This window comes from Dipodomys merriami, unplaced genomic scaffold, assembly GCF_024711535.1.
Source record: "Dipodomys merriami isolate MVZ:Mamm:240054 unplaced genomic scaffold, mDipMer1.0.p SCAF_57, whole genome shotgun sequence".
In the NCBI taxonomy this organism is placed as follows: domain Eukaryota; kingdom Metazoa; phylum Chordata; class Mammalia; order Rodentia; family Heteromyidae; genus Dipodomys; species Dipodomys merriami.
This window is the reverse complement of record NW_027206146.1, coordinates 8842371-8854843: the sequence shown is the minus strand read 5'-3', so window position 1 is coordinate 8854843 and position 12473 is coordinate 8842371. Positions and strand designations below refer to the sequence as shown.

General features: G+C 57.8%; 1 protein-coding gene across 1 annotated transcript; it reads left to right on the top strand.

Moving 5' to 3' along the window:
• Positions 1-286: 286 nt before the first annotated feature.
• On the top strand, positions 287-12473 carry Bcl3 (BCL3 transcription coactivator). The gene is made up of 9 exons (XM_070001214.1): positions 287-632; positions 2813-2966; positions 7765-7873; positions 8336-8540; positions 8626-8714; positions 9230-9307; positions 10336-10503; positions 11702-11819; positions 11902-12473. The coding sequence occupies exons 1-9, from the start codon at positions 368-370 to the stop codon at positions 12087-12089; spliced, it is 1374 nt and encodes a 457-aa protein (XP_069857315.1). The 5' UTR covers positions 287-367; the 3' UTR covers positions 12090-12473.

Genomic DNA, 12473 nt, shown 5'->3' with positions numbered 1-12473 from the left:
AGCCAGGCTGGGGTTTGTCCTCGTACCCCCCCCCCCAGAAAGGAGGAAGCGGCTCCGAGAGGGCTGATGTCCGCTTCAAGGTCACCCAGCCCGGAAGGAGGAAGGCAGATTCGAACCTGGCCACCGGGGAGGCCGCGCAGGTAATGAATGGCCCGCGACGCAGACCCCGCCCCCGCGGGCGCGGCGGGGCGGCGCGGGTCCAGGAAACCCCTGGGGCCGGCGGGGTGGCCCGGGGGGCGGGGAGGCGGGCGGCACCGCCCCGGCCGACAAAAGTCCCTTCGGCTCCGCGGGCGGCGGGGGGGAAGTCCCTGCGCCCCGCGATCCCGCCTCCCCGGCCGCGCTCCGGCCGGCCGTGTCGGGCCGCCCCATGCCCCGATGCCCCGCGGGGGCCATGGACGAGGGGCCCGTGGACCTGCGCACCCGCCCCAAGGCCCCCGGGACCCCCAGGACCCCCGGGGCCGCGCTGCCGCTCCGCAAGCGCCCCTACCGCGCGCCCTCCCCGGAGCGCGCCGCCCCCCGAGGCACCGCCGCCCCCGGGGTCCCCGCCGACCCCCTGCGTGGAGGCTGCGACGCGCTGGGGGTCCCCGGGGTCCCCCACGGGCTGGCCAGGCCGGAGGCGCTTTACTACCCGGGTGAGTGCCGCCCCCCCCCTCCGCGGGCTGGGGATGGGGTGGGGGGATTGGAAACCACTGCCTGCCGAGACCAGAGACAGAACCCGGGGCGCAAAGAAACGGGGCTCTGGGGAGAGTGGAGGTCGAGGTTCCAGGGACACAGGAACAAGAAGATCTGGGAGCCAGGGAGCAGTGACTTGGGTCCCAAGGCACTGGGGGGTGGAGGGGATCCCGGGAATAGAGCCCCAGGGGGGTCTCTCGTAAGGGAAATTTGGGGGGAGAATCAGAAGTTGGCATCCAGAAACACGGAATTACAAGCTCAGGAGAAGCAGATGAATAGGGTTAGAAACTGGGGTTCCTGGCACCCGGATAATGTGAAGGCAGTTACCCCATCAGAGATGGGGGTTCCCTAAGATATTGGGGGTCTTAAGAGGTGAAAAGTCCCAGGAAGCAAACTCTCAGGAGGAGTCGGCATAGGAGAAGATATACTTGGGGTTCTACACACCCCAATATCTGGAAACTCACAGCTTCAAGGACCTAGACACGGCAAGGGGCTGGAGAGCCAGTGTTCTAGCACCCAGGTGTGCGTGTTCTCCAGTGGTCAGGACTTCCTGTTGGGGGTCACAAGGTTCAGAGTTCCCAGGGGCATTGGGGACCCAAGGAGTTCAGAGATGCTAGGGGGACTGGAGTCCAGAGTATTAAGACTAGCCAGGGGCTGGACACCTGTCACTCTCGCCTGTCATCCCAGTAACTCAGGAGGCTGAGATCTGAGGATCACAGTTCAAAGCCAGCCCAGGCAAGAATGTCTGTAAGAGTCTTAGGTCCAATGAGCCAGGTGAAAACCGGAAGTGGAGCTGTGGCTCAAGCAGTAAAGCGCTAGCCTTGAAAGTTGAAGGACAGCATGCAGGCCCTGAGGTCCAGGCCCAGGACTGGCATGAAAAAAAATTTTTTTAAGACCCGTTGAGCAGTCTTTGAATGGGAGGCCTTAGGATCCCAAGGGCTGACTCTGGACATAACTGGGACCCAAATGGACGGGAAGGGGAGCCAGAGAAAGCCAGATTCTCTCTTCTTTATTTTTATTTACTTATCTTTTGCCAGTCCTGGGGCTCGAACTCAGGGCCCGGGCACTGTCCCTGAGCTTCTTTTTGCTCAAGGCTAACACTCTACCACTTGAGCCACAGCACCACTTCTGGCTTTTTCTGTGCATGTGGTACTGAGGAATGGAACCCAGGGCTTCATGCATGCTAAGCAAGCATTCTACCACTAAGCCACATTCCCAGCCCTAAATTTTTTTAAAAATTTTTCCCCCTGGTACAGAGGTTTGAACTCAGGGCCTAAGTGCTGTCCCTCACTTTTTGTGCTCCAGGCTAGTGCTCTACCACTTGAACCACAACTCCACTACTGGCTCTTGTTCTCAGCCCCCTAAGTAGCTGGGATTACAGGTGTGAGCCAACTATGCCTGGCCACTATCTCCTTATGACTTAAAGATGGGTGTGGGGGGGTTCCCTTTCAGGATCAGCTTATCCTGGTGACTGGGTGACCCGAGAACTGCCCAAGGCAGTGTCCCTAGTGCCCCTAGTTTCTTACTGCCTCAGTGGCCTGTGCCTCTGCCCAGCAGGAGGCCGGCCCCTGCCTCCTCTTCTTATGCCCTCGCTAGAACCTGAGCCTTACTTTTCCTATCTGCACAATGGGTGTGTGCAGATCGACAAAGGTGCCTTCTCCCTGACCTGACCAATGAAAGATGGGGGACTTTTCTCTCTCCCCCAACCCACTGAGCCTTCATTCCATGCCCTCCCAGCACCTAGTTCATTCCTCAGTTATGTGTCCCCCCCACAAAGCCTGAGTAAACAGGCCCCTGGGGACCTCCGCTGGGTCCCTTCAGAGAACAATGATCAGAATCAGAGTTGGGGGGACAGGGAGGCTCAGAGGAGGGCTATGGACTGGGATGAGCACTTGGCTTGGTCTTGGGGCTTTAAGGACCTAGTTCAGGATGGGCTGGAGGCATGGCTCCATTGGTAGCACCTCCGTGAGCCAGGTACTGAGTTCAAGTGGCAGGTACTGAGTTCAAGTCCCGGTCTTGGGCATAATAATAATAGTAATAGTGGAAAGTGGGTCTGGGAGGAAGGGAGATCCCACTGTAGGAACCAAGGCTCAGACAGAACCTGGCTTCACTCAGCCCCTTTCTGTCCTCCTTTCTTCAGGACCATTATTGCCTCTTTATCCCACCCCGACTCTGGGGTCCCCCTTTCCTCTGCTCAACCTGCCTGCACCCTTGTACCCAATGGTGTGTCCTGTGGAACACCCCCTGGCAGCTGACATCGCTGTGGCCACCCGAGCAGATGAGGATGGAGATACGTGAGTGATGCTCAGGGGAAGGGGGGAGGGAAGCCGAGATCTCTACCACCCGCCCAGCGGCCAGTCCTGTCCCCACCCCTGAGCCTCAGTTTCCTCCTCTGAGAAATGGGCTTCTAAGAACATGTATCTCCTGGAGCTGCTTTTGAGGCAGTGGTACTTGCTTGCCCTCTCTCTCCTCTCCCCCCCTGACTCTCGAACCCAAGCCTTCACGCCTTCTAATCTCTTAAGCTATACCCCTGGCTCCCCATGTTTGTTTGTTTGTTTTAGAAAAATAGGAGGCACACATTCCTTGATCACCTTATAGGGTTTGTTTGTTGCTGGTTTCCTGATTTGAACTCAAAGCCCTGTGCTCGCTCACACTGGTGCTCTACAGCCTGAGTCATGTCCCCAGCCTCGCTTTTTGCTAGCTATTATGGAACTAAAGAGTCTCACTAATTTTTCTCCTGGCCTGACTTCCAAGTGTGATATCCTGATGTCAGCCTCCTGAGCAGCCAGGATTACAAGCGTGAGGTACAGCGACCATCTTGATTGATTTGTGTGTGTGTGCGTGCACGCATGCGCAGATACTGGTCTTGAGACTTGAGCTCATGAACTCAGAGCCTGGGCGCTGCCTCTGAGCTCACCTAGAACTCCGCACAGGAGACAGTTTAGCTGTGTGCCTGGTGCATAATTGGTGCTCAGAGCCTTTCACCTTGGGGATTATTGTCACTCATTGGACATGGGTTTGACTCCTGGCTGGCCACTTTCTTGCCCTACCATGCCTCAGTTTCCCTCTCTATGCAAACAGGAACTCTAAGGGTGTGTACCTCTCTGAAATGATGTCTGTAATGCCCTTTCATGGGAATTGAGTTGGGGACTCGAAACCACAGGGAAAGGCGTAGAGACCCATTGGGCTCACCATCCTGTGGCCCCAAGCCTCAATTTCCCATTTTACAAACTGGGCCCCATCCCAGCACTTCTCATAATTCGAATTCAGCAGATCAGAGCCTAGCATAGGCAGTCGGTGCTCAATACTTGACATTGCGCACTGAGACAGAGGAGCCCCAGGTAGCAGTTGGAGAAAGGTAGTTGTCTAAAAGCTTGAACTTGCCGGTGGGTCAGGCACCTGTGGCACACGCCTGTAATCCAGGCTGTTTGGAAGGCTGAGATCTGAGGATTGAAATTCAAAGCCAGCCTAGGGTAGGAAAGTCCCTGAGACCCTTATCTCCAGTGAACCATCAGAAATCCACTAACCTTGAGCAGAAAACGCTAAGGAACAGCATCCAGGCCCTGAGTTCAAGTCCCAGGACTGAGGCGTGCGCACATACACACACACACACACACACACACACACACACACACACACACACACACACACACACACACACACACACACACGCGCGCACGCACGCACGCACACACAGAGCTGTAGTTCTGGATGCCTCCACTGGGCTCTTATGAAGCAGGTGTCGCTCCGGGTCAGCCTCAGGAGGGACTGGTCAGTTGTCTTGGAAGCAGGGTGCAGGCCCTCAGCCTTCTTGCTCTGTTCCCTGTCGCCCCCCCTTCCCTCCCCCCACCCCAACACAAACACTTGTGTCTCAGCTGCCTGCCGGGGAAATCCCTTCTGGGGGAACTTGACCGCAGCCAGCTGCTCACCCCAGCACCCTCCCTCCCCAACTCCCTCCAACCTTAACCCCTTCTACTGGGGCCCAGACTTTACCGGAAAGGACAGCCACCAGCCCTGCTTCACACAGGGAGGGCTGCTAAGTCTGACTCCCCAAAACAAAGCAAAGTTCTACAGGCTGCACTTCAGAGTCCTTATTAAGAGAGCCAGAGCCATGCCAGTGGTTCACGCCTGTAATCCCAGCTACTCAGGAGGCTGAGATCTGTGGATGGTAGTTCAAAGCCAGTCAGGGCAGGAAAGTCCATGAGACTCTTCTCTCCAAGGAACTGCCAAAATGAGCCAGAAGTGGAGCTATGGTTCAAGTGGTAGAGGGCCAGCCATGAGCAGAAAAGCTCAGGGACAGCAGCTGGGTCTTGAATTCAAACCCAGGGACAAAAGAGAGAGAGGGACAGGGCTGGGAAGGTGGCTCAGTGGTAGAGTGCTTGCCTTGCATGCTTGAGGCCCTGGGTTCGATTCCTCAGCACCACATAAAGAAAAAAGCCGGAAGTGGCACTGTGGCTCAAGTGGTAGAGCGCTAGCCTTGAGCTGAAGAGCTGAGGGACAGCGTCCAGGCCCAGAGTTCAGGCCCCACGACTGACAAAAAAAAAAAAAAAAGAGAGAGAAAGAGACAGAGAGACAGACAGAGAAAAGACAGAGACAGAGACACAGAGAGACAGACAGACAGACAGAGGGTTGTGGAGAGGTGGAGGTGTAGGAAGCTTGATCCCAAAGAAATTAGGGACAGGAGAATTAGAAACTGAAGTCTTCAAGAGATGAGGCCCATGACTCTGAGTTGGGGTGCTGTACGTATTCTGGGGAACAGGAGAAGGGACCAGCTGCAGGACCTGGCTCCACAAAAGCCTTAGGGGAAGAAGCCAGCTCCATTCCTTTGCAGAACCTTGAACTCAGTACCTGGGCCTCACAAAACACCATAAATCTCACACAGTGATACCCAGAGACTGTGGGGCTCAGTTGAGGGTGGGGGGCGGTGGTGTCCATCTCCTCCCACCCACCCCACCCAGGGTGGAGAACTCTGAGCCCTTTTTTCTTCACACACACATACACACCCATCCTAGTTTGAAGGTGGAAATTGGGGTTGTAAGGTGGGGGTGTCAGGGTAGATCCCCCAAGGGACCAGCTTCCCTCCCCCGGGAGCAGGAAGCGCAGCCCCGCCCGGCCGGCTGTTACTGGAAGTCCAGGGCTGGGCCTCCCCTCCCTCCCCACTTCCTCCAGCCCCGCCCCACCCCTGCAGCCCTCGCGTTTATGGGAACTCGCGCCGGCTGGGTTTCTCTGAAATCCTTCACTGCACTGCCCTGGCTTAACCCCGCCCGGGGAGGGACCTAGGCTAGAATCCAGGGAGATTCAGGGGGAGGTAGTGGGGGCTGGGGGGGGGGGGCGCCCTGGCCCAGGGCCAGACCCACCCCAACATTCTCTATTTAAATCGGGTTGGCTTTGAGAGTCACCTGCTTAATCTGTCCTGGCATGTGGCCTGCTGCGGTGTTTCACCAGGGGAGAAGGGAAAGGGGGGGGGCTCATCGAGTCATGTGATTTGGCCCTAGATGGCACTGTAGGGGTGTTTGCAAGTGGATCTTGTCCCCTCCAAGCCCCTCCCTCATGGGAGACACCCCAGGATTTCCCTCCACCCCTCCTCAGAATCAGCTGGGACGCTAGCTCCTATTACATAGTTAGGAGTCAAAGTCTTGGCAAGGCATTGGGGTGCTGCGCTCTGTCCCCCCTCTCTAACACCCCATCCCCAGATTGGGGTACCTTGGAAAGTGAGGGCTCACTGAGAGTCTGGCTCCCAACAGTCAGCAGTCTACAAGGGAGAAGAAAGCAGGTCTGGGCAGCTGGCCTTCCCTCCCCGCTCCCATCCTCCACCCTCTCATCCCCAGACAATATAGAAGTTGGGGTGTCCTTTGGCCTTGAGTCAGGAGGCTGGAGCCATCTGAGAGCTGATCAGTTCCTGCTCTCATCGGTCCATCGGTCCATCAGCTCTCTTCCCCTCAGCTTATTTGACAGCCCATGACCCCAGAAGCTAGGAGAATGTCTACTTTAAGGCCAGATGCAGTGGCTGCCACGTGTAATCCAAGCTAGTCCAGAGCTACAGATGAGGAAGATCAGGCTTTGAGGTCAACTTGAGCATAATCCTATGTCAACAAAAGAGCTGAGGATGGTGAAGCCTGCCCGTCATCCCTGCTGTTGAAGGCATAAGTAGGAAGATCGCAGTCCAGATTAGCCCAGGCAAAAATTGGGACACCCCATCTACAAGTAGCTAAAGCAGAAAGGATTATGGGTATGGCTCTAGGGGTAGGCCACCCACCTAGCACTTGTGAAGCATTAAATTCAAATCGTAGTACTGCCAATTAAGGAAAAAAGAAAAGTCCTGGGGCTGGGAAGGTGGCTCAGTGGTAGAGTGCTTGCCTTGCATGCCTGAGGCCCTGGGTTCCATTCCTCAGCACCACATAAGCAAAAAGCCGGAAGTGGCGCTGTGGCTCAAGTGATAGAGCCCTAGCCTTGAGCTGAAGAGCTGAAGGACAGTGCCCAGGCCCAGAGTTCAAGCCCCACGACTGGACCCAAAAAAAAAAAAGAAAAAAAAGAAAAGTCCTTCAATCTAGACTCCCTGTTCCAGAGCAGTGATACCCCCACATCCCAGTTCTGTGCAGATAGCATGAGTTCAATTGGAGAATAGACTTAAATCAGCTATCAGAGAGCTTGAGGCTCCTGCCCTCCCACAATTTACAATAGGAGAAGAGCTTGGCCCAGAGATTGTGGGGTGGGAGCTTGGCCACTCAGCACCGGCAGAACATCAACTGCCCACCAGAGACTGGGCAGTGAGGCAAACCTGGCCCTGGTGCAGCTACAACTATATCAGGAGACCTAAGCATAGGAGACAGCCAGTGCAAAGGCCCTGGGGCACACTGTGAAAGGGTCCTTTTACCTGCTCTTTCTGTCCCCAGCTGGCAGAGAAGGGTGTAGTAAGGAGGAAGGGGAGATTGGAATGTTCTAGAAGGCTGCAAAGGTGGCTATACCAGAGCAAAGGCCTGCAGAGGTAGGCTTCCCAAGCACCCCAGGGCTCATCAGTGTTAATTCTGCCACCATGGTGTGTGGGGGGGGGGGACCGCTAATATCTGTGGTGGTCCCTGCCCTGTCCTTCAGGCCTCTCCACATCGCCGTGGCCCAGGAGAATCTTCCAGCTGTGCACCGGCTGATCAGACTTTTCCAGCATGGAGGCCAGGAGCTTGATGTCTACAACCACCTTCGCCAGGTGAGGTGGGCTGGAGGGAGCTGGACTTGAGGGCCTAGTGGGTGGTACCCGAGAATCTGCCTTCAGAAACAGAGGCTGTGGCTCAAGCGGCAGAAGTCCAGCTTTGAGCATAAAAAGCCAAGCCCAAGATGGAGGCCATGAGTTCAAGGACTCATTCCCCTAGTTTAAAAACAAAAACAGTCCACAGACTCTGGCTTCCCTATGGCCTTGCCCTCTCACTGGTGCTCTACCGTTTGGCCCATGCCTCCAAGCATCTCGAAGGCTTTCCTGACCAGGTTGACTTAGAAGAGCCTGGATCCTCCAGGTCTCAGCCTCCAGAGTAGCTAGGTGAGCCACCAGCGCCCAGCTTGGGCCCTGGTCCTTAAATGTGAGGAAGTGGCTTCCCCCCCTCTCTTCCCCCCCCACGCCCCCAGGCAGGGTTGGGGTGCAGGACACCAGCCCCTCACAATCACCCTCCCGCAGACGCCGCTCCACTTGGCTGTCATTACCACATTACCCACCGTCGTCCAGCTCCTGGTGACCGCCGGGGCCAGCCCCATGGCGCTGGATCGCCATGGCCAGACGGCAGCCCACCTAGCGTGCGAGCACCGCAGCCCCACCTGCCTGCGGGCCCTGCTGGACAGCGCGGCCCCGGGCACGGTGGACCTGGAGGCCCGCAATTACGACGGTGAGTCCCGCACTTGCGGCCTGGGGTGGGGCGGGCGGTCCTGACACCGCGGGACCGGGCTTGACCGCGGCTCCTCCTCCCCCAGGGCTCACCGCCCTGCACGTGGCGGTGAACACCGGTTGCCCAGAGACGGTGCTGCTTTTGCTGGAGCGCGGGGCCGACATTGATGCAGTGGTGAGCAGGGAGGGGGCGTGGCCCACGCGTGGGGGCGGGGCCGGGTGGGCGTGGTCGGCGTAGCAGCGCGCCTGTGGGTGGGGCTTGGATTGTCTAATGGGATCCCAGCCTTGTGATAAGTCATCATAGTGGGGCGTGGCCAGAGGCGGGGTTGGTGGGGAAGCTCGCCTCGGTGGGCAGGGCTTGGAGTATCCAATGGGATCCAGGCCAGAGGCGGGGCTGTTGAGCACCGCCTTGATGGGCGGAGCTTGGAGCATCCAATGAGATCCTAGTGGGGCGTGGCCCGTAGGGAAGCACGCCTAGTGAGTGGAGCTTGGAATGCCCAATGGAATCCAGGCTGGACTGAACTGTGGGTAGTGGTGATGGGGCGTGGCAAAGGGCGCGGTCCTAAGGAGACACGCCCTCGAGGGGCGGGGATTAGAGTAGCCAATGGGATTCGCCCTGGATTCAGCCTCTGGATGCCCAGGGGAGTTTTGCATCCAGTGTGGATTCCAAGACCTCTCCTCCCGCCGCAGGACATTAAGAGCGGCCGCTCCCCGCTCATCCACGCGGTGGAAAACAACACCCTGAGCATGGTGCAGCTGCTGCTGCAGGTGGGTGCGGCCCCGGCCCTTGGCTCCTCCCCAACCCCCTCTGACGCCCACGCAGCTGTCATCCGGACCCCCCCTCTTCCTCTCCTCCCTCCTCCCCCCAGCCCTGCTTCCACATCCAGCTTGGTCTCATGCTAGGAGTCCGATTTCATTCTCTCTCTGCTGCCAACTTGGCCGGGAGCCCCTGCGGTTCATCCTCCGTCCCTTCCAAGGCCACGCCCCGCCCCGCGATGGCCCCGCGCTGGCCCCGCGCTGGCCTTCTGCCCCGACTCCATCCGTGATTCCTTCTTTTTTTTTTTGGTCGGTCATGGGGCTTGAACTCTGGGCCTGGGCGCTGTCCCTCAGCTCTTCAGCTCAAGGCAAGTGCTCTACCACTTGAGCTACAGCGCCACTTCTGGTTTTCTGGTGGTTTATTGGAGATAGGAGTCTCATGGTCTCTTCTGCCCGGGCTGGCTTTCAACCGCGATCCTCAGATCTCAGCCTCCTGAGTTGCTAGGATTATAGGTGTGAGCCACCAGCGTCCGGCCCGTGATCCCTTCTGACCCCTTCCCTACCTACACAAACCACCCTATCTAGTTCTGGTCCCTGTGTGTGTGTGTGTCTGTGTGTGTGCCGGTCCTGGAGCTTGAACTCAGAGCTCTGTTCCTTAGCTCTACCGCTTGAGCCTCACCTCCACTTCCAGTTTTTTGGTGGTTAGCTCATAGGGGCTGGCTTTGAACTTCGATCTCAACCTCCTGAGTGGCTAGGATGACAAGTTTGAGCCGCCAGCTCTGGTACCTTTATTTGAGAAAGGATCTTGCCGAGTCATTCGAGGCTGGCCTCAAACTGGCGATCCTCCTGCCTCAGCCTCCCGAATGCTGGGATCACAGACGAGTGCTATTACTCGGCCCAACATAGCTTCCGTCTTTCTAAGACACACACACATCCTAATCCTGATCTGGCCCTGCTCCAAGCCTAGTGGCAGATGTGATGCGGACCCCAGCCCCACAGCTCTTCCCAAGCCCCTCACTCTGGCCCCACCCCGCCCGCAGCACGGCGCCAACGTGAATGCGCAGATGTACTCCGGCAGCTCGGCTCTGCACTCGGCGTCCGGCCGCGGGCTCCTGCCGCTGGTGCGCACGCTGGTCCGCAGCGGAGCCGACAGCGGCCTCAAGAACTGTCACAACGACACACCGCTCATGGTGGCGCGCAGCCGCCGGGTGAGCCGGGGCGCCTGGGGTGGGGGGCGCCGGGGGTCCGGATCGCGGCGCACGGGCGGGGTGGGCCCGGCCTGGGCAGCGCGCCCCGGGGGCAGGGGGCAGGGGGGGGTGTCTGCGGGCTGCTGACCAGTGACCTAGCAACAGAGCATGGGGGGGGGGGGAGTGGAAGGGGAAGCGCGATGTGAGACCTAGAGATGGGGAAACTGAGGCAGGAAGAAAGATAAGAGAGGGTAGGGGAGGTGAATATGATCCAAGTACATTACATGCACGGGTGAAAATAGTATAATACAGTCAGGCACCGGGGGTCATGCCTGTCATCCCAGGTACTCGGGAAGCTGAGATCTGAGGCTCATGGTTGGAAGCCAGCCTGGGCAAGAAGGACTATGAGACTTTGGGGGAGGGGGGGTTTGAACTCAGGGCCTGGGCGCTGTCTCTGAGCCTCTCTATGCTCAAGGCTAGCACTCTACCGCTTGAGCCGCAGTGCCACTTCCAGTTTTTGAGTGGTTCATTGGAGATAAGAGTCTCACAGGGTCTTTTCTGCCCAGGCTGGCTTCAAAACATGGTCTTCAGATCTCAGCCTCCTGAGTCACTAAGATGACAGGTGTGAGCCACCTGCCCGATGCTCGCTGAGCCTCTTATCTCCAAATAAGCCAGAAGTGGAGGTATGGCTTAAGTGGTAGAACATTAGCTAGCCCTGAGCAAAACCAAACCCCTCAGCAACAGCACGTGGGGCCTTGAGTTCAAGCCCCAGCACTGGCACCAAAAAAAGAAAATAGAAAGAGGAAGAGCTCAAGTGCTAGAGTACCAGCATGGAGTTAGAAAAGCCAAGCAAGAGTACAAGGCCCTGGGCTGGGAAGGTGGCTCAGTGGTAGAGTGCTTGCCTCGCATGCATGAGGCCCTGGGTTCGATTCCTCAGCACCACCTAAACAGAAAAAGCCGGAAGTGGCGCTGTGGCTCAAGTGGTAGAGTGCTAGCCTTGAGCTGAAAAGCTGAGGGACAGCACCCAGGCCCTGAGTTCAGGTCCACGACTGGCAAAAAAAAAAAAGAGTACAAGGCCCTGAGTTCAAGCCCCAGTGCCAACACACACACACACACACACACACACACACACACACACAGAAATGCCTGTCTACCTTCACCTGCTGAGAAGCGGCCCTCCCCTGCATGCCGCGTCCGCTGACCCATCCATCTACCCCAGGTCATCGATATCCTCAGGGGGAAGGCCACCCGGGCTGCCTCTGGGTCCCAGCAGGAGCCATCCCCCGAGCGCAGTGTCACCGCCTCCCCAGAGAGCAGCAGCCGCCTCAGCTCCAATGGTGAGAGCCCGCCTGCTCCCCCCCGAACCCCATTGTGGCCTCAGCCCGCCCTCAACCTCCCCACCTCTCTCTCCCTCCACAGGTCTCCCGTCTGCATCGCCATCCTCCTCGCCCTCCCAGTCTCCCCCCAAGGACATCCCTGGATTCCCTCTGGCTCCCCACAACTTCTTCTTTCCTCCTCCATCTCCACCTACCTTCTTGTCCTTCCCTGGGGTCCTTCGAGGCCCTGGCCGGCCCGTGCCCCCCTCACCAGCCCCAGGAGGCAGCTGAGAGGGATGGGGGGGCAGATCCGGACTTGTGAGGAGCCCCCGCCCCCCCGCAAAGCGGCAAACACTTCTGTAAACTGTGAAGATCTCACTCTGTCCCCCATCTTTGGGAACAAGATTTGCACCAGTGCACATGTCATGTCCACCCTGAACCCCATCTTCTGTGCAGATATCACCCCATATCCTCCCCGCCCCAAGGACTTCACCCCTTCATTCTCAGGCACCTGCTACCTGTCTGGCGCCCATCACAGCCCCTTCTAGAACAGGGGAAACAAACCAGGGAGCAAGGGCTCCCCTTGTCCTCTCCCAGGTCTGAGGAAGGAGGACGATGTAAATTATTAGGCATTTTGGTTTGATATCTTTTGTAATAAACTATTTTTGTACCATA

What these genes read in the sequence shown, in the direction of transcription:
- Bcl3 (XM_070001214.1), top strand. Translation starts at nt 368, where the DNA reads ATGCCCCGATGCCCCGCGGGGGCCATGGACGAGGGGCCCGTGGACCTG. An exon ending in GCAGATGAGGATGGAGATAC is followed by an intron (nt 2,967 to 7,764) that starts GTGAGTGATGCT and finishes CCTGTCCTTCAG; the next exon opens with GCCTCTCCACATCGCCGTGG. An exon ending in GGGCCGACATTGATGCAGTG is followed by an intron (nt 8,715 to 9,229) that starts GTGAGCAGGGAG and finishes CTCCCGCCGCAG; the next exon opens with GACATTAAGAGCGGCCGCTC.